The sequence below is a fragment of the Rhipicephalus sanguineus genome, chromosome 2 (genome assembly GCF_013339695.2).
Source record: "Rhipicephalus sanguineus isolate Rsan-2018 chromosome 2, BIME_Rsan_1.4, whole genome shotgun sequence".
NCBI lineage: Eukaryota > Metazoa > Arthropoda > Arachnida > Ixodida > Ixodidae > Rhipicephalus > Rhipicephalus sanguineus.
The window spans coordinates 230508687-230531199 of record NC_051177.1 but is presented as its reverse complement, the minus strand read 5'-3'; the positions used below and the strand labels follow the sequence as shown (position 1 = coordinate 230531199).

The 22513-nt window shown below is 46.8% G+C and overlaps 1 protein-coding gene across 1 annotated transcript in view; it reads right to left on the bottom strand.

Moving 5' to 3' along the window:
* LOC119382283 (CRISP/Allergen/PR-1-like) overlaps nt 1-22513 on the bottom strand; it is a 443882-nt gene that overhangs the window by 95641 nt on the left and 325728 nt on the right. Inside the window, exon 6 of the mRNA XM_037649987.2 lies at nt 18068-18164. Within this exon, the coding sequence (XP_037505915.2) occupies nt 18068-18164 (97 nt within the window). The remainder of the gene's footprint in view (nt 1-18067; nt 18165-22513) is intronic.

The following is a 22513-nucleotide window of genomic DNA, read 5'->3' as shown; positions in this document are numbered from 1 at the left end:
AACACCCGCAGAAAACGATTGAGTCCGGCGGCGTGTCTGAGCGCGTTGCATAAGTCACGTGGCGATAGAGCTGTTCCGCGCGCTGCGCACGCGCGGCGGCTGCGCCGGCCGAGGAGGCGGCGCCCCGGCCGTTGTTGGGTCGCGTGGCCGCAGCTTTCTTTCTGCGGCAGTGTTATGTTTTGTTATGCTTTACACAGTGTATTCGAATCGCAGTAAGCATTGCGACGACACAGTAAGGGCTGCATGACTACAAGCAGGGCTTAAAGTCTCCCTTCACTGGAGGGGCGGGCCTCACAAAGCGGCAATATATATGTATATATATAATCTCAAAGAAAAGATCGCCTAGCAGCGATCTTTTCGCCGCTAAACTGATGCTGCTGTGGTTTCAGCGGCTCTGCTAAGCGCAGATCGTGGGTTGTTGGAACGCGGTGCGAGCTGTCATAGCGAAGAATAAACGCAGGATTTCTCGATATATCGGTCAAGATCCACTTTCGCGGTCGTATTATCCAGTTTTGGCAAAAATGTGATGGTATTAAATGCATGAAAATGCATTATTTTCAAGGGATGTTGGCAGGAAATAAAAACGAAAACATATTAGGCTGAAAAGCGTATTATCCAGAATCGTGTCAACGAGATTTCACTGTATATGTATGCTATAGATTAAGCGTTAGGAGAGGTGTTTGCGATGATCACAGTGCAGTGAAGCCAACTGTCTCTAAACTGAACAAATGCTTATGAATGCTAAACAAATACATATATTATTCCGAATGTATTTCGGGCATTCATTCAACGTTTCAATCCAATCAAGCAATAAATGAAATTATTTTGGAAACGATTTCTCAAAAAATAAATCGGGATGTAAAGGCTTAAATATATGTGAGCTCAAAGTAAGTAACATCAGTTGACTCACTGCATTCAGAACCTCAGGCACGACAATGCTATATTTTATTTTCACTACCACTTGCCTAATAAAGTAGGCAAAATACATGCGTCTTTGCAATTACAGCAGACTTGTGATGCAGAACTAAACGAATGAAAATTGAGTGGCAAGCTTAGCAGACCAAGGTGAACCATTACTGATTCACGAGCAGGTAGCTTCACACTCAGGTGCCTCGTGAAACAGTATCCTGTGCCAAGACGCTCTGTCGAACAGGGTGGTGACCCGTGGTTTCAGGAGGCGTTGCCCGTGGTGTTTAGTGTCTCAGTTAATTGCATTCAGCAGTACAACGATACCTGTTTACACCTATGGGTCAATTCACTGCGTGAATTGACCCATATGTGTAAAATTCAAAGAACACCCATGGGTGTTTAACAGAACATACACCCATTGTACACACAAAAATAAAAAAGGGTGTGCGAAGGGTGTGCAAAGAAGACATTACACCCTTTCGGATAATATTGACAGAAAAAAGGGTGTACGATAGGTGTTTTATCGCAAATACACCTATAAGGGTGTGAAACGGTTTCCAGTGTACCTCAAGGAAGCTGGACTACTCCTTCGAATAAGGAAGCTTCTTGCAATGCAGCAGAACGTGACCAACAGAGAGGGATTCGCCTGTTCCCTCAAGCAAGCAATAGTAGATTGGCCAGGGCTTCAACTACATTGCAAGCAGTGCGGCGGCATGGCCATGTTTAGAAATGATTCAAATATGGGTAACGCTAAGGCGCAAAGTGAAAGATAATTTATAGAGGCGTACCACATTTGGAAACTTCATACTGAAAAACGTGTACGCGCTCCTTCTGTGTTTCTGACCAAGAAAGACTGAATTTTAGAACAGTGGTGATTTGCATCGATAACATTAGCGCAGTGGTTTATTAGGGCGCTTTTGCGCATGCTTTGTACGGACTTAGGAAGAGGCGTTTTTTCGATATTAAACGCCAGTTGTTAGTAGCCACATCCGTGTCACTGTCTCTGCTTGGCGCGATTTCTCGACCCTCTTCACGGGCTGCCCAATCTTCATCACAAGCTCACCCCGGTCTGGGCGCGTTGCTGCGACGTGGCATCCCCGAAGGAGTTGCTGTATTTATATGCTTTCTTAGACAGACAGACAGAGGAACTTTATTGTGTCCTGGGACGAGGGTTCCTAAAAACCCGCGGAGGGCATCGCCCGCGAAGGGGTCGGGAGCCAAAGGTTCCCGATCGCTTCACAGGCTCCCTGGACCGCCCGGAGTTGCTTGTTCAATAAATCTTTTAGTTGTGAGTAAGCGCTCGTCTTCCCTTTGTCGTATTCGTCTGCGTGCGCTTAGATCAGTCAAACCATGTATCCCCGAATGAGTTGCCTGCCTTGTTGGCCCTCCTCCACCTTACGCGACCTGATACCTGTTTTTACAGGAACGGTCCGCAGTCGGATGGGCCCCTCCGCAGATGGAGCACTTTGGCTCACACTCACGGTCCTCGGCGCGCGAGGGAATCCCAAGGTTCGGGAAAGTGGATGCTTTACATGTAGGAAACATATCCGATCGATTACGCAACTTCCCGCAGATACGGTGGGCATCAATTTGCCGCCGGTAAAGCGTGCAGCGTATCACGCTACAGCCGCACATTACATAGGAACTTTCAATTTCCTCGAAGAGTACCAGTGCGGTTGAGGTGTCTTTGATTCTCTTGAATTCCAGGGCTCTCGGATTCTAGCCGTGAACAAATAAGTCCCTCAGCTGATAGTCCGAGAATTTGGAGTCGATAGCTCGTACCACTCCCTTGCACGTATCTTCAGGCGCTGCCATGTAGGCCGACACCTAGTAGCTTGCGTCTGCCATCTGAATCGTTTTAACGTGAGCATACGCTCGCGCTTTCTTCTCAGGCAGCATGCTGACCACAACCATCTTTTGCATTTGGTTCGCGCACACTACATCCGCCCTTACCTCTGACGGGGCAAGAAGCGCAGCGATTGCCAGCGCGAGTGACATTGACTTATATTTCGGACGTCCATCCCTCCTCTCCCTTACGGAAATGTCATATATGACACTTATATAAATTATATGCGGCCATATATGAGTATATATGTCTGCATATGTGGCTACCGCTTACCATATATGGATGTAAATAGGGCCATATATGGCGCGATTGGCCCATATATGGAGACAAATACAGCCATATATGGCGCGGCTGATCCATATATAGAGTGAAATGCTGTCATATATGGCACGGTCACACCATATATGTACATCAAGTAGATCCATATATGGGGTTGTGCTACCATATATGGGATGAACAACGTATATACGGCACGAGTTACTAACATATATGGGGATTGTCATATATGGCAATACGTACAGGAAAGTGGCCTAATTGGTATCTACACCAACAAGAGTATCAAGTATAAACATTGTTGCAATGCAATCATAAAAGATAAAATAATAAGGTATATGTACCTGTCAGTGCATGGTTCACGCGTGTATAGCTTGTACTGAGTTTTACATGAACTTTAGGTTTCCAACAATAAGTGGCAATTATTACGACGTCATTATTATATATACGAGATGTTTTTACAAGGGCGCTATCCTGTCCGCACATATAATACATGCAAGCTCCCAAACCTCGCTATTCTCATTAACCAAGCCGATGTGTATTGTTGTGGTATATAAAAAACGCCATGCATGCAACTTCTATTGTTCACAGTAATGCATGGTTAAATAAATGCTAGTTTTAATGCAGCTTTTTATCTCGCACATCAGTGGACAAACTTGCTGATAATTCGAAGTTTGTGATGGCTATATGCTGGACACTTCTTTTAACGAGGTTTCTGTGAACGTTGTTTACTCACATCTGGGATCACTTTCAGTTGACATTTACCATAATAGTATGCGCAGAGCAATATTTGAGGCAGTATTTTCAAAAAACAAAAATGAGACAGTACAACTCGCAGGCCTTATGCTTACATTAAAAATTGGTGTCGTGCTCATGTCTTGCAAGGATGCGCTTTGCGTTTCATTTGGCTGCGTATAAACTTCTTGAATGTGCAGATCGTCACCTTAATGTCCATTTGTAATGACTACATTCAAAGAATTCATTTGATGCGAGGTTTGAAAGCAAAGCGTCAGTTTAACCTCACTCGATACATACTTAAGGGGTATACGTTAAGAAGTGTCCAATTGACGCACACACGATGCACATTTAATTCACCAATTATTAAGCGCTCAGAATGCTGCAGTTTTATAACACCGAACTCAGCAGACTTCTATTTTGTGCGTGTCATTTCTTGATCGGGATCGCTAATAACGTGCACCAATTGCCTTAAATGTTACCTTGGAAATGCATTTATCACGAGACGTTTTTGTGAATAATTAAGGGCCTTACATAAACCAGACTGGCCATTCTATTTACAGCGCTCCGTAGAGCAGCCACGTAATAAATAAAACTACATGGGGCTATGTCCTTTCAACACTAACAGTGTGGCGCATATGCTTGTGAACTATACGCGAATACGTATACATATGCGCGCACATGCATAATTACACGCTCGCGCGCAGCGGCTCATGGGTACGCGGACACACCCGTTTGTTTCAATTGGGCCATATGATTTTTGCCATGGGAGTAATATCGTTGATTCAACGTTCATCTAGGGGTTGTAGGAACAGTACATTTATTATTATTATTATTATTATTATTATTATTATTATTATTATTATTATTATTATTATTATTATTATTATTATTATTATTATTATTATTATTATTATTATTATTATTATTATTATTATTATTATTATTATTATTATTATTATTATTATTAAAGCACGAGAAGTAAGATAAATATCCGGATCGAACACGTCGTGGCAGCCAGCGTACGTGAAGCAGCGAATTGCAGATTCTACGAACGCCTCCCTCAAAGGACATGCACCTGTGCCTCTCGGCAGCCAGCGGGGATAGAGCGAGCCCTATTGTCCCGAAACCCGCGTGACTAGTTAAAGGGACTGTCTACCGCTCGGAAAAATATTTTTGATTGTGGTGAAAATGAGAAGATCGTTCGTCACATCGGCGGCAACGAGCGCGCTTTCGTCCCATAAAAAAAGAATTATAATTTTAATCTGATGTTGAAAACCGTGAAAGAATGACCGCTAGCGTCACCCAACAGCCAAGTGGTCGCAATTCCCGCAATCTATAGGTGTGACAGACTTTTCACGCAGGTGGACTTATTTTGCTTAAAAACAAACATGTAGAACTTGAAAGTGTATTTTCCGCTCTTGAAACAGCTTTCGATTGCGTCAAAAAGTAATTTTTGCTGTTTTTTTATCTCACGCGTCCAAAAAGACGCCTGGCGGCGCTGCCGACGCCGCCGCTTTCGAGTTCTTCTGCTTCAACACCCCGTGCTGGTTGTACCGTTACGCTGCACTGTCGTTAGGATGTCTCGCGCGTGCTGCGCTGTGAAGGCATGCATTTATCATCGCTACATCAGAACAGGAGTTTCGTTACATCGTTTGCCTGCAAGACCGTTACAGAAACGTCTGTGGGAAGATGCCCTTGGGTACAGTTTGTCCTCTTACAGCCGAGTGTGTTCCAATCACTTTCTCGCTTCGGACTACCAAGCGCCTTGTGCAAACATGAGAAGGATTCGAAAGCGGCTCAAGAGTACAGCTGTGACTTCTGTTCGGCTGCACGTCACGAAAAGCAAGGTACGATACTTCAGAATGTTTCATGCGGCAATGTACGTATCGATCGACAGCGCTGGGTGATTTTGATCAATATCACCCAACGCTTGTTGGTGCAGCAATTAACGGCTACTGCATCTAAGCAACTTTTTGCTGATGGAGTGAAGTAAAGACGGATATACCGTTAAAGTAGTGAATGCCTGTCTTGGTGGTGCTGTCATGCCTGCTACAGATGATTCGGTATTGCGCGATTTCTGAAACCGAAACTTTAGAACTTCTTTTCTCAATAACTCGGCAACGAAAAATGTTATCAGAAATCTGTAAACTGTGCCGAATAAAACATCCAAAGACGAAGAAATTGATGTATTGCACACCGCTCTGAAAAATACAACTAATTCCTGAGTAGGTCTTCTGCGAGACCCTCATGAGCATTGCTGTTCCCTCATGCGTTCCAAAGTTCTTTTCTAATTCGCTTAGGTTTCCCAACGGCATGTCTCGTCTCTTGATACGGTCTGCTACAGCGCCGACAGAACCAAAAGCGCTGTTTTGTTTTTGCGGGTCGACTTGGCTTGGATTCAGGCAGCAGTGCTAAAATAAACGCATAGACGGCAATCATAGCAAAACGAGTGTTCTGTAATCGTATAATAATGCTTCGTTTAACCGATGTCGCGCTTAAAACGACTGTTACATTCATTGCATTAGTGTTCAGCGAAAATAAAGAAATCCTACAGAAATGGCATGTGCTTTCGGCTTTAAGTTTTACCGGCACTACAATCGTCATCGCGTCCACCAATCAGTGTTGTGGGGCGTATTCACACCAATGGAAGAAGACCGAACGCAGATAGAAAAATTCTGTTTTAAAATTTTCTACTCACTTTCCAGAGAAACCGCTGCAAGGTTGGACACTTCAGACGGTATGCTTTTGATTGCGGTACGGAACAGACAAGCGATGAAGGACGGTAGACAGTCCCTTTAAACGCGGGGCTGCTTGCACTCACTCGGCGGACACAAGCGTGGACAAGCGATTCCGGTCTGAGGGGTGAGCAACTCGGCGAATGCATACTGGAAACTTCCACTGCACGCAGGAACACAGACGACCAGAAGGCGCGTGGCCCATCTACGGTTGCGATAAAGAAAATAGCACACGAAAAGTTTAACTTGTAAGGTGTTAATATCGCGTTAATAATTATGAAGAGTTGAAACTTTGTTTGCCAATAAGCTTCGCAAAATTTACTGCAGCGACAACTGTGTAAATTGGTGATCTCACGGACACCTTAGCGCTGCATCATGATCGAGGCTGTATCCATCCGCGCCGCTGTTGCTTCTTTGCTGACCGGAGCAGCATGCGCGGCTAATGTTCGTCACTTGTGATCTCTCTAGCTCGTATTTCGTGTTCAGCGACTGATTTGATATTGCACTGACTTCAACGCAGACCTGAGGAATTTACTTCTCTGCATGTGGTGCAATTGTGGATGCAGAGGCAAGTGTGTTTTTGTGGAGAGGCCGTTGGTTTGAGCATCGTTAACTTTTGGTGCGGAAAAATGGACGCCTAAGCTTGCGTGCAAGTTTTCCTCGCATCTTCCTTTCTGAAAAGCTGTACGGATAAGTGTGGTCGTCTTAAGTTGTGATTAAGTTCCTTTGGATTTACTGGCTCTGTACATAACAGCCTCTGCTAAATTTTAAGGTAAGTTTATCGTTTTCATTGCCTTCTTACGCTGTACTCAAAAATTATGAAAACTCACAAAGCGTAGTGCATTGCATGTTTTGATTAGTATATGACTGCATAATAATTGTGGTTACGTGATTAAGACGTCGTATTCTAGCTATTTTATTTTTTTCTATTTCTTCCAGACATGACTCCCCCAATTTATCGGAAGCAAACGCTGTACCAACTAAATTATGGCTTTCGTGTTATTGTAGTTTTCGTAAAAATAAAAAAAAACATAAATATATCTGGATATTTTTTTTTTTGCTTTGACATTTGAGAGAACACCAAAAGAGAACACCAACTTACGCAATTAACAAATGAAAAACGGTTGGCAATCCGCATCCCAAAGTATGTGTCATGACATTTATGTGCCCGTGTCCTAAATTGTCGGTTCTCGCCCAGCTTTTACCTTGTTTTTAGAATTACGCTTGTCTTGAAGAAAAGTGCACATGGCTAAAACGTCTTGCGAGGGCAATTCTAGAAGACGGTGTACAGTACTCACGGATTCAAACGGGACAATGTAGGACCAATTAACGTACATACTTTCGTCTCCACCGTCTTCAGTTCGGGTCATATCGGCGTAATTTCGACTCGAACGCGCAGACCAGAGGAACATTATATGTAGAGACCAGATTAGTTGTGATATGGATGTGGTTATCTCGAGCGGTTGCGCATACCAGTCGTTATACTAAAAAATGTGATCTCGCCTTTGAATCCGTGAGCACTGTACGTAATTTTGTACAAGTCGACAAATTAAACCCGACTGATCTGCTTAGGGCTTGCAACTGATTAAAATATTAATGTTTTAGTAGCTGTATCAAAAGCAGGCAACGTTTTGAAAACACAATTTTTTAGCGTCTGGTTTTCAACAAATGTCACTCCATTTCTACTCGCACAGAGACTTATAGCCGCCATTTTTTCACTATACTTGCATATCACAAGCTTGCGTACCAGCCGCTATTGGTCGAACTCCATAAAGGTTAAATATCATGTCCCCTAAATCATTCAATGCACACGCAGTCCACATGGTCAGTGGCAAGTAGATAATTTAATTTGTCTCGCAAAAGAATCCCAATTGACACGCAAAAATATTCTCAATAAAAACACGGTGGACAATGTGTTTATGAAAGTGAATAGTAAAAAAACGCCAGGCCTGCGCTGAAACCGCAGCACAGTCACAGCGAAAGCTGGAAGAGCGGCGTTTCTAGAGCCCGTTAAGCTCTCTTGGGGCTACAAGTACACTAGAAAGGTACCCACTACGCCATAAATCACAATTTTTGTGAAGTTGGGAAGCACCTACTAAGCCATTATTCGTCATTCTGCGGAGAAGCGAGGCACCAGCTACACGTCTGTAAGGCATTATGTGCACTTTGTTGACGCGACGACTGATGACGATGAAGAATTATGGCTCAGCCCTTTGTAATGGGTTGAAATCTTTAAACGGCCCACCAGTTACGTAATTTGCATTGGGTGACGCCCGGTCACTATTTCCCTCTCCCGTCATGCTGTATAACATACGTTGACGTGGGAGAGAGACGGGGGGGGGGCGAAGAACTTTACTGAGACCCCGAGGAAATGGATCATGCGCTTATGGGCTTCCTTGGCAACCAATACAAGTGCACTTGCGAGAAACCCACTACGCTATAAATCAGTGTAATTTTACTGAGACCCCGAGGAAGTGGATCATGCGCTTATGGGCTTCCTTGGCAACCAATACAAGTGCACTTGTGAGGAGCCCACTACGCTATAAATCATTGTAATTTTTGAGAAGTAGGGCAGCAGGCACTGTGCCATTTTTCGTCATTCTACGGAGAGCGTTGGTACCTGCTAAACGCATGTAAGGCATTATGCGCACTTTGTTGATGCTGTGCCTGATGACGATGAAGAATTATGGCAGAGTCCTTTGTAATGGGTTGGAAGCATTCAACAACCTACTCGTTGCTCAATTCGCATTGTGTGACGCCTGGTTACAGAATTCGCGTTGTGCGACGCTTGGTGCTTATTTTACTCTTCTGCCACGCTATATTGCATATGCTAATGTGGTTCCTTCCCGACATGAAGCCTGTATAGGACCATTTTGCAAAGCAGTTTCAGGCACCGGCATGGCTCAGAGGTTGAATACTGGGCTCACACGCAGAGGGCCCAGGTTCGAACCTCGTTCCATCGTGGAATTTTTTTCTTATTTCGTTTTTTTTTCTTATTTCGAGCGATACTGGTTACGGACACCGGCGGCGGCGGCGGCGGCGGACAACTACGGCGCCAAAAACGGCCGGTGAAATGATCTCATAACAGCTTTCGCTGTAAAATACGTTCTTTGTGCGCAAAACGTTTCAGAAAAGACAGATAGGACAGAGCGCACTCCTATCTGTCTTTCCTGAAACGTTTTGCGCACAAAGAACGTATTTTTCCTTTTAGAATGCAGTACCAACCAGCCCAAGTAGCCACCCTGTTGAAACTGAATAGAATATGTCGATAAGCACTCAATTTACACACAATGTATCTTTTCGTGAAAAGTTGATATAGCCTGAATGAAATCACTAAAAAGAAACTAGAGCGCAACTTATTTGCATGCTTTTTAGCTACATGGGCACAGAATGCTTCGATCGTGCATGTTAAAAGAATATGACCGATCTGAATCTTAGCTGCCTTGCCAAACTGTTGTTGTGCAGTGAATGTCTCCATACATTAAAATAACTTGACTAACAGTCATCTGCTGACCCCAAACAGTAATGAACAGCAAAATGATAGTTCTAGCAATAAAGCTTTGAGGATAACTGTAATTTTTCTTGGGAGGGCAGTGAAACAGCTCACAACCCTCGTGTTGAAAACACGACTGCTACTGCAGACCGTTAGGTGGCATGAATAATCATGGAGCATTAATTCTAGCTGTAGAATGATTTCTGCAGCTTTAATTTATGCCGTGCTCACAAGCCGAATTCATATGTAGCAGTCATCTATATATGGCTATATATAAAAGTACCCATATAAAGCCATATATGGCTTGCATTCATATATAGACCTCATCCATATATGGGCATATCAGGAATTGGGCATATCAGGCCATATATATGGCCATATATGGCACATATCAGGAATTGGGCATATCAAGCCATATATGGCTATATATGGCACATATATGGCGAATATTCATATATGGGCCTGATATGCCCAATTCCTGATGTGGCCATATATGGGAATTTTTATATATGTCCATATATGGGATTTTTGTAAGGGCTGGGCCGGAACACTGTTCGGTAGTGATTCCAAGGCAGGCGCGGCAGTCTCGATGCTGTAATGAGCTTGCTTCGCAGGCCGGGCCGAGCAGCACCGTTTCCACGTCTTTGGCTGGCGCCGCTGTTAGCTGTGTTTCCCTGCTGTGGTTTCCGCCTGGAATCGGCAGAGATCCATCCGCTCAACGTACTCTCAACACACGCAGCTTTATCCGTATAAATCGCTATGTCTTGGTGGGAGAGAAGCGCTTGACCGAACTTGCCGTAGCGAAATAGTCCACGCTGGACTTACACACGCTGCGTGGGGCTTATGTGGATGACTGAGCAGAACAGCCTTTTCGCCCCGCTCCAAGAACGTCGGCGCCTCGTCAACTCGTCTCAAGACAACTGATACAGTCCTAAAGTCAGTTTGCTCGCTAAGGATGCCAGGCCACCAAGAAAATAATCACCAGCTGGGTAGTGATCTCGTGAGCCCGGGTCTGTGCGTCCATCCAGCTCAAACTTAGACGCCTTTCTCGAACCTTTAATCTCTGTCCTGTCTCCCTTAATTCTGTAGTTTTTCCTTTTGCTTCGTTAAACGCCGTGTTTCTGGGTGTCTGGCGTTTATTTTTATTGGTTAATGGTGCTTCGACGTTCGGGACACTCGTGCAAATCTCACGCAGTATATCACGCCTTCATTTTTTTGTTCCTCGGAATCATCTGACGCACCACACTCGCTGGCCCCATTTATAGGAGTGCCGTAACGTGGAACTTCTGAGCGTAATGCTGATAGCCGACGAAGCATTGCGCCAGTTGTTCCTGCAAGCGACGCAGATTCATCGGCCACGTGGTGGGACAACATGAAAATGCGCTAAGCCCCTCAACGAGGCAGGTTGCACGTGAGAAGGCTGCTGATTGTCAGCGCCTCCGTTCAAGGCGTTACAGTATTGGGCTTTAGAAGCGTTGAAAGCAGAGCAAGGGGGGATACTTAGTTTATGTCATTCGCCCAATCAGCTTCTTAGCCTTTCGTGTGCGTTTACTCGCTCTGGTGCCGTACATATGGACGATTTCTAGGGTAGGTTAGCGAAAGCCAGAAGGCGCCCGGTAGAGCCGTGTCCAGAAAACGCGTCATCTCTCCCACCGGAACTGATGCCGGCGCTAACAAGTGTTGCCCCGGCGCAGGAGAGTGGAATCTTCGAGGTCCCGACTGAAAGAGGGGAGCGCATAGCAATAGTCGTTTAGCGCGCCGGCTATTCGTATCCTGTAATCATAAGTCAGTTAGTGTAAGCTGAAGTCAGTTAGACTTCAGCTTCTGTGGACGCAGTGTATCAGAAGCCTGAATAGTGTTTTTGAAACGCCAAAAGAAATTCTTTCGCGGTCGAATATGCTTGGCGATCTTATGCAAGTTTTTCTTGGCTGCTCGTCGGTTGCTCCTGTTCTGCGTGTAGTACACTGTCGTCCTTTGTGAAAGGGAACACGCTAGCACGTGGCCTGCGCTCTGCGGCAGTAGAGTCACTAGAAAAATTTCAGAGTATCGCATCTGTTTTCCGCGAGCCGCCACCAACGCCATTGGCTTAATCGCATCACGTGACCTCTCGCCGCCATATTCCTTCCAAGCGCTTTGGGTGCAGGCGCGTTCAATGCAGAGCGTGGCCATACATTTAGCAGTACCCCGGTCGCCAGAAGTACTTCTTCGCTTTTTTAAACGCGTCATGCAGACAGGGGCCTAAGCAGACATTTCTTTCGAGGGGGGGGGGGGCACCTTGTTGATCTGAAGTGGGGGTCTGGCAGGCAGATGTGGTCGAGTGTCATTTCGTGCTAAAAATTTCGGGGGGTGGGGGAGGGCACGGGCCCGGTGTGCTACCCCCTGGCTACGCCACTGCATGCAGATGCCCGAAGTAAGTAGCTCACCAGCAATCGAACGTTACTGGTGAGCTACTCTGGGAATCTCGTTTATTTTTGCATGCCGTGGGGGAAAAATACAAGACCGCCGTTCTACGTGGCTGCATAGTTGGCCGGAATGAATTCGCCCCCTCGAATAACACTATTTCCTGCAGTGAACTACACTAACTTTGCTGGAAAAGATCTTATGCGACAGGATACTTCATCTTTTCGGTTCGCTGTGGTCAGCGATATCGAAAACGGCATACCTAGCTATTTGCTCGGCTGTTTATATCTTGATCTGTTGAACAGATTACGCATGCTATCCGAATTTATAAGCGTGTCACGCACGAGAGCGAAATCGAAGATTTAATAAAATAAAACTGTTTATTGGTATACCTTGAACGCAATTGTGGCATGATCATTTGCCATTGCGCAAAACAGAAGCGTGGAACTGTCTTGAAAAACTTGGTATATATATAGGCAATGTTATCAAGCGTATTTTTAAATTTGTTGAAAAAAATGCTGTTAATGCTGCATTGCGCCGAGCGTAACCTTAAAATACTGTTTAGTGGGTGAGAAATAAAAAAAAGGCAGATCCCACGCATTGAGGGAGACGATTTCATGCGAGCCCTATAGGTATACAGTCGAAACCCGCGATAACGAAATCCCGAGGGAACGAAATTCTCACCGCAACGAAATATTTTCGGAGCACCGGCGAACGCCCATAGGAGTCAATGCATTTCGTAACTCGCGAATACGAAAGAGATTCATACGGTAGTCCCTCATTAACGAAATTTTTGAAACACGAGTGCGCAAATAATATATTCTCGCAACATTACCTACAATCGAAAACTGCTGAAATGCATTCATGCTACACTTAAATTGTGCAAAACTATCGCTACAGCGCACTTGAGAAGCAGCCACCATCATTGTTTACAAAAAAACATAAAGTTGGCGACAATGATGATGATGATGATGATGGCTTGCCGAAACACGTGCTCGTTATCGCGGACTACGTAGCCAAATCCCCATTCCTCATGGAGTTTCGTTCGTTGGCTTGGCTCTGTGCTTGGCTTTGTCGGCTTTGCGCGCACATGGTGGCGCGTGTGGAGCCATTTGTGGAGTGTTTGCTTGGTCGCTTGGTGCAACGTGAACTGTGTGTTGCGATTGCTTCGTCCTATTTCGCTGCTGCGATGATGCCGCTTCCAACAAAAAAGCGGCAGTTCATCACGCTGGAAGATAAGGCTGCAATCATCAGTGAGGTGTAAAAGGGCAGAGAAAAAATGGACGTCGCCGAAGAATTCGGCGTTGCGTGCAGCTCGCTGTCCACGATTCTGCGCTGATCCACGCTGATCCAGCGGAGCCGGAAGAAGGTTCGCCTGTAGGCGCACTTCATGATTGTACTCGTGGCAGCGCAGTGCCGCCGTCACTGACCAGTGCATGGGGTGAACTTTGTGCCGTGGGAAACGAGATTCCCGATCGAGAGGCATGAAAATGCTGCATGGTAATGCCCGCCAAAGCAAACTTACTGACTTTTTGAAATATAATGTGTTTTTTTAACTGCCATGACTTTTCTGCCGCATTCTCGCGCCAACGAAATTCCCGCAAGAGCGAAATTTTGGGCTTTCCCCGCCGATTTCGTTATTGCGGGTTTCAACTGTATACATACTGTGTTGCAGTAGCATGCGCTTTAAAAATTACGGGATGTGCTATTTCTGATCAAAAGATCATAAAGCACAGTGCCGAGGAAGTTTTAATAGGAGTGCATTATGAAAAAAAAAGTGCAGCAGTGCAGAAACCGAACCCCAGCTGTTTACGCGCTGGCAACGCCAAAAAAAAAAAAAAAAAACTTTGTCGGAACACAGCAAAATATTTGCAAATTCATTGCAACGTTGGGAATATTAAGGAGACAAGAAATAGTAAATGAAACAATTATGTAGTGATGTCAATCATTTTTGATGGCCTAGTTCTACGTATCGCAAGATAAGATGCACCTTACGTACCGCACGCCGATTCGCCCGTGCGTTCGGCTGCTGGCGCTCCGAACTAAGGTATAAATACGTCGCGCACAACTACCAATTACCGTACACACACAACTTGTATTGCACATATCAACTAGTTGAACAGCAAACACGGTGCGCAAGCAAGCTATGCGTCAGCGATCAGTCGAAGGACGCAATATTGAATTGCCGTACACACACAACTTGTATTACACATATCAACCAGTTGAACAGCAAGAATGGTGCGCAAGCAAGCTATGTGTCAGCGATCAGTCGAAGGACGCAATGTTGAATATTCTCGATGTTCGATAACGTTCTCGAGTGCAGTGGACCTGAACACCGACTGCAAAGTTAGCGCAAACAGTCAAGGTTCACCAAATGTCAAAGTAAATGGCATCTCGCACGATGTCACTGCGCTAATGCAACTATGTTTACAGCTCCGGACCTAGCGAACACACCCGGGCGTGACACGAACAGAGACCGATGAAGCCATGAAGAGAGTTCGCGAGCACATGGAAACATTCGCCGTACGTTTCAAGCCCAAACCCCATATGCGCGAAAATGCACGCGACAGCGACGAGCGATGCTATGAGCGACGAAACGAGCCGTTCGCGCGACGTGTCGCGTGGTCGATTTCGCGCGATCGCTCGGTTTTTCAGATTTGGAATCCGTCGCTCGTCGCCCGGAAGTGCTGTGCTCAAGCAGCCAATAGCAAAACACCGGAACAAGATGCATCAGTGACGTACTGCTGATTGTCGTCGCTTTCTCAGCTTTCTTATCGACGCGCATCAACAACAACGTTCATCAACATGGCCAACGGCGACAAGCGCAACGTTGACGTTGTTGAACGCGAACATAACGCGAACGTGCCCTGAGGGACGGGAACTACAAGTCCCGCGCCGTCTGTGACGCGGCTTGGCGGCACGTAGCAACAGTGATGGGATCGAAAAAAATGCTGCAAGACAATGATAAACTTTTTATGTACCTTTAAGCAACAAAGCATCGTATTTTACATTGCATACCGCTGACTACGGGCCACTTTTGGCACGAGTAAACGCCCTCATGCCAGCAACAGTGGAGATCGCTCGCTGAAGCCGTCGCGTGAATGGGGTTTGCCCATCCAAGCGACCGCTTGCGCGAAGACGATCTACGTCGCGTCGCTCGTTGCTGTCGCGTGCATTTTCGCGTATATGGGGTTTGGCCTTCATTAGTTACACCGCTAACCACGCAGTCGATCCATACCAGTCGATGACTCAAAATCACTCCTAATATCTTCTTGAAGAAACACACACACACATAATGCCGTTCCGCCGAGCGTAACACGGCACCGAGACTAAAAGATCGGTCACTTCTCAACACACGCTAGCAACGCGCCTGGCGGTCTGGAAGGGAAATGGCCGCCGCCGCCCAATGTTGCCCGCGTGCAGCCCACCTTTGCGGTACTCTGATTTTCTAGTGACCCTATGCGGCAGCCTACAGCACCATCAACCGACAGCCAAAGAAAGCACGGCCGCTTGTGGCGGCATCGCCCGTTGCGACACCGGAGCGTAATGTAGCAGCGTATGTCTACTGGTCAAGCCTTGTTATTTTGTTTGCCAATAGATGATGCCAAGCGGCTAAGCGGATGAAGGTCAAGTTCCCGGCATGGCGGAATGGAAACACTTAGGGGGGAGCATTGCGCAATGCGGATAGACAAAATATTAAGCACGCGCCAAGCTTCTCTGGACCCCTTTTCCCTCTAGGGCAAGGACTCTGGAATTATTTTTTAAACAAGAAGGTCTTTTATGTCGGGGTGCACCAAGACTTGACTGAAATTTTCGTTGTTTAGCATGACTTGACAGTCAAACCCACGAAGTCTCGCTCGGCGAAGAAAGCTGCCCGGAGCTCTACCAACTGCGCCACCAACGCACTTGCATCACCCTTTGCAAATGTGCTTTATACCTCTTACCAGGCCCGTAGCCAGGGGGGGGGGGGGGGGGGGGGGGCTCGCCCCCACTCCCCTCCCGAAATTTTGGTGAAGTAGGTTTTTCAAAAATAAATAAAAAATAGGTGTTTTTCTCAAATAGTCAAGGTCTTCAGCAAGTGCCCCTCCCCCCCTCTCGAAAAACATTCCTGGCTACGGGCCTACCTCTTACGCCTCCCTTTCACAGTTGGCGGGGCAGTGTCGCCGTCTAGAAGCGGTGAAGCACTGTATCATGGCACTAACAATTGCACAGAGCGCTTTTGCAGTTTCAGCGCAACGGAGATTCTCGATGAATTATTCTAGGAAATTTTACGGTCCGTGCATTGCATCGTACGCAATGATTTGGTTTGATGACGACGGAGCACGTGCTTTGTCTCTCGTGTCGTGTTAGCGTGACGACTCGTCGACAGAGTAGTGCAGCTTCCACACGCACCAATCGTTTCTCCGTCGCCTACGGCTTCGAGTGCGATAGAACTTGCTAATAAAACTGCTCCAATAAGCGGCACGGAAAGGCAATGACGTTCGCGGGCGAATGTCGCGCAGTGAGTGATTTAGTGCAGCGAGGGAGACGCCAGCGGTGAACGCCTTCCCGCGTTCACGGCTCAAGCTACGAGCTCTGCCTCTCGCACTACTGAAGCACTGTGATATGCATCAGCACAGGCGTAGGTTACCCGATTACTGGGGAGCACACGCCTTGCCGTTTCCCTCATCAGGTGACGCTCTGAATCAGTGCATATCAAGTACGAGTGTTCATTACGTGCTTCTTGTTGCCATCTTTGCGCGGGATTTACCCTATGCTGTGTCCGTGTGCATGTTAAGCTACTACAAGGTTGAAGACAAGACCACGGACGTTAGTCTTCGGGATGGAGATGTGCCACTAGGCGTCAACGTGGATGCATCCACGTACAACGGTGCCACAGTTGCGAAACACCAATAGACATGGTGCAAGCACTCATACATCAATATAAAACAGCCAAATACTCCTGTGACGACACAGTTCACTTTCGTGTTATACCGATTACCATGACCGAGCGATGAACCATGTTTTTTTTTCAAGTGTTCTCAGTGCTTATCCTTGACCTGTACGGCGATGAGCTATAACATGGTGATTTAAATCATGGGATTGCATGGTGACAGGTTTCTAGTCGTTATTTGTAAATGATGGGATTCATTTTCCTATTTTGATATGTTTGCGCCTGGTGACACCGAATGCACATGACAGCACTGTAAGCGCAACTATTGCGTAGCCATGTGCTGACAGTACAAGATCAAGTATCGGGCTTTTGTCGTCGAGGTTCAATTTCTCGTGAGTGCTAAATTTGCTTGCAAGTTTTTATTCGCGTATTGTGCTTGACTGTTTCTTGTTAATATTTCCTTTTAAGAGGCGTTTCTGTCGCTGACGGACAATAAACTCGCGCAACTTTTTGCGCACTCTTACTTATAATAAGGCTGTTATTTGCTATGCAATAAAATGTACTATAGAGTTTCGAAAGCCCGCCAACTAGCAGTGATTACAGCAGTCATCGGAAGGCCCTTTGTTATTTTTGTGTTTCAGGACGACAATGAGTCAGGATAGAGGATCCATCAGATGGGTGTTGCGCAGTGATAGAAGCGCAGAGGTATCCCCGCTCCCAAGCGCTTCGCCTTGCCTCTCTTCGCCAAAGCGAAGAAAAAGGGAGTGGTGCGAGGTGTGACTTTGACACAAAGTACATACCATGCACAGTCCTGTCGTCTCGTTGCAGAAACCATCGTCAAGACAAGAATTGCATGGCTGGCCTTCGCTGTAGACAGGCTCCGTGAGAACGTTACCCCTGCAGCGGGAAAGCGACGGTAAGTATACCACGTTATGGAACCTAAGCACAGTGTGAAAGTGATACAGAGTTTACTGCTGCCTAAGGAAACCGTTCAGCATGAAAGCTATCAACTAAAGAATGAGATCTTAACGGGGCGAACCGGTGCCCTGCAAAGCAACGAGCATTCGAAGTACAAGTATGGCGGCGTTAGCCGTAGCAGCTCTGCAGCTGCTGCAAATCTCAAACCAGGGTTCCATTTCAGCCCACGGTGGCCAAATTTCGGTGAGGCGAAATGCAAGAACTCCTACTTGCTTGCATTCATGTGCACGTTAAAGGCCAACTCCGGCGATTTTTCGAGGTCGATGGATCTCAATGAAATTCGCTGGATACGTTCCTTAGCACGTTTCCGTCATTTATGCCAAATTACAGGCTTGAGTCATGCGCACATTGTTTGCAAATGAATTTTAAAGATTGTCTGCAAAGGCGCTCCTGGCTTCCCACAATTATTGGCAACATTGCGTCTGTGACGTCAGTATTGGGAAGGCGGCGGAAGTGACGCAGCCGAGGGCACCGCTAACTTCGGCCGCTACAGCGAGCGTCTGCTGTGCTGGCCGAGACACTGTCAGCATCAGACGCGGCACTGTCAGTCGCAGACATTACAGCTGATGCGCGGCGTGCTCACCTCTCCACTGTGCGCCTGTTCGTCCCGGCTGTCACAGTTTTCATACTCCGCGCCGGCGTGACCGACATGCCTTGCACGACGTCCGGTTCGTTCGTAACAACGTCTACGTCATACGTAGACAGTACACTCGGTTGTGTTTCGGTTTCGGTGTTGCGCGTTTTTGCTTATTTAAAATTATTCTCCAATTTGCCGAGTATTTCTGCTATCAGGCCCGGGACAGGATCGTCTCAGGAACATAAAAGCACCATTACTTTGACATGGCCAAAAAATCGCCGGAGTTGGCCTTTAAAGAACCACAGTTGGTATAAATTAATTGGGGTACCCCATTACGATGTGTCCCATAATCTAATTTCGAGAAAGACGTGGACTGTCTCTGGTTTCAGCCGTGAAATTACTGGCGCAGGTGCAGGGCGCATGCATTTTAGCTCCCAAAGTACGACCCTCAACCGTTACACCTTGGAGTACACGTCCTTTCCGAAACCAGATACAGCAACCTTTTATTCTACCCCACGAGTGTACGTGCCGCCGCGGATGTCTCATACATGATGGCATATAGCATTACTCCGTCTCCTCAAAAGAAGCATCGTCTCGATGCTGCATATGAAAGTCAAGAAAAGAAAAGAAATCGATATGTTGGTCGTGACATTGACGAAGGCAGCAGTAGGTGTGCTCAAAACGAAACTTTATTTGGGTGAGCTGGTGCGCGGAAAATGAAAAGCCAACGTACAAGCGATTCACGCTGTACACTTATTGCGGCGAGAGCAGTCGTCGGCCGTCGAGTGATGTTATCTGCGGTAAGGTGCGTCAGCATTTACACATGCGGCATAGAACGTTCGAGCCTCATCGCTGGTGCTTGAGTAAGCTCTCGAATAAACTTGAGTATTCGAGTCCTGCGCGTAAACTCAACAGAAAAATCTCAAACAATCGCGAAGTTTCTAAAGCATTGCGGCGCGTTCTGTACCGAGCGTTGCTAACAGTCTTTGAGGGTGAAGCCCGAACACATCAAAATAAAGCAATAAACACGCGTGACAATACCCTCCTCTGAAAAAAGGATCGCCCCGGTGCTCAAAACAGAACATGGAATTTAACACATGTATGCAATACAATTGAACAATAATAAAGCAAGCACTGGAGGCATGAGGTTGCTTAACCCGCATAGAACAGCTTAAGACGCACGACACGAGCGATAACCTCGTATTCTAGAGCGCCGAGACGTCGAAGCACTTTGTATGGCCGAAGTATCGCCCAAGAAGTTTTTCGCTGAGTCCACGTCGGCGTATCAGTGTTAAGACCCAGACACGGTCACCGGGCTGTGATTCTACGTGGCGTCGTCGAAGGTTCTCACGACGGCTGTCTATCTTTTGCTGGCTCTGTATGTGTACACGGGCGAGCTGTATGGCTTCGTCGGCGCGCTGAAGGGAGACAGTGACGTCGAGGTTTTCTTCGTCGGTGATATTGGGAAGCATAGCGTCGAGCGTCGTTGCCGGGCTCCCTCCGTAGGCCAACTTGTATGGCGTCATCTGCGTCGTTTCTTGCACGGACGCGTGATATGCCAAGGTCACGGTTGTGTTCGACGTCGACGTACATGGTCAGCATGTCGGCGATGGTCTCATTTAGACGTTCGGTGAGGCCATTGGTCTGTGGGTGGTAGCCGCTGGTCCGGCGGTGGCTTGTCTGGCTGTATCTCAGAATCGCTTGAGTTAGGTCTGCAGTAAAGGCGGTACCTCTGTCCGTGATCAGGACCTCTGGGACGCCATGACGTAGGACGACGTTCTCAACGAAGAACTTGGCTACCTCGGCGGCACTGCCTTTGGGCAGGGCCCGAGTTTCGGCGTAGCGGGTCAGGCAGTCGTTAGCTACGACGATCCACTTATTACCGCTAGTCGACGTTGGGAACGGCCCCAGGAGGTCCATCCCGATCTGCTGGAACGGTTGCCGAGGTGGCTCGATCGGATGAAGATAGCCCGCTGGTCTTGTTAGCGGTGTTTTGCGTCGCTGACAGTCTCGGTGTGTCCTTATGTAGTGAGTGACGTCGGCGGAGAGGCGCGGCCAGTAGCACTTTTCCTGTATTTTTGCCAGCGCTTGGGAAACACCGAGGTGTCCTGCGGTCGGGTCGTCGTGCAGGGCCTGGATGACTTCTGGTCACAATTGTAAAGGCACCACGAGAAGGTACTTGACTCGAAGTGGTTCTCTTTTTTTGAAGAACGCCGTTGCGTAAGAAAAACGACGCCAGAGCTCGCTTAAATACTTTCGGAACGACGGCAGTCTTGCCCTCCAGGTATTCCACAAGGCCCCTGAGTTCCGGGTTGGATCGTTGTTGCTCAGCGAAGTCGTCGGCACTTATGGTTCTCAAGAAGTAGTCATCATCCTGGTCGTCTTGCGGCGGCGGGTCCACGGGGGCACGAGACAGGCAGTCAGCGTCAGTGTTTTTTTCTTCCTGACTTTTAAACGGCAGTAATGTCGAATTCTTGAAGTCTCAAGCTCCATCGTGCGAGACGACCTGAAGGGTCCTTCAAGTTAGCTAGCCAACACAGGGCGTGGTCGTCGCTCACAACTTTGAAGGGCCTGCCCTAAAGGTAGGGGTGAAACTTTGATGTGGTCCATATTATGGCAAGGCACTCCTTTTCTGTCGTAGAATATTTGGCTTCAGCCTTTGATAGCGACCGGCTAGCATAGCTGATTACCCTTTCCAATCCATCAATCCTCTGCACAAGAATGGCGCCGAGTCCTACACTGCTTGCCTCGGTGTGTACTTCTGTTTGGGAGTATTCGTCGAAATGCGCGAGTAACGAAGGCGTCTGCAGGCATCCAGATTAAGCTAATCCGGGTTAAGGTAACCCTGAATAAGTAAATTTTGAGTAATTTCACAATGCCGTGCCTGTTGCACGACTGAGAATAGACAAATTAAGCCAATCTGAATTATCCCGGACTAGCTAATCCAGATTAAGCTAATCCGGGTTAAGGTAACCCTGAATAAGTAAATTTTGAGTAATTTGACAATGCCTGCCTGTTGGACGACTAAGAATCGACCAATTAGGCCAGCCTGGATTATCCCGGACTAGCTCATCCAGATTAAGCTAATCTTCAACAAGTCAATGTTGAGTAATTGAGAATGCGTAGCCAGGTTGATGACTGAGTATGGTCACATTAAGCCAATCTCGATTAGCGCGGATTATGCTAATCCGCACTGAGTAAATCCTGAACAAGTCAGTTTGGGTAAGTTAAGATTGCCTAGCCAGTTTTATGACTGAGTTTGGCCAGATTAAGCCAATCCAGATTAGGCCCGATTAAGGTGATTTCGACTGACCCGACCAAAGCATCACTGACAAACCCGTGTGAAGTTGGTCACATACCCACTCGCGCCAAAACTACTCGAAGCTCAGACATGCCATCGCGAAGCTAACCACGAGATAACCAATTTTCGTATACATCAAGTTAATAAAACGGCCACTACAGCATCATAAGTGGGTCATGCATTTCATGGCGTACATGGCATGCCTGACATGTTTTTCATGTTGTGACCAGTAATTTATGTTCGTCATACAGTTTCTTTGTGCCATGCCAATTTTGGTATACGCCAAGTTAATAAAATGGCCGCCGGAGCGCAAGGACCTAGGCGGCCAGTTAAATACATAGAGCGATAAATACCCGAAAAGTGCCTTTGATTCTACATGAAATGTTTCGC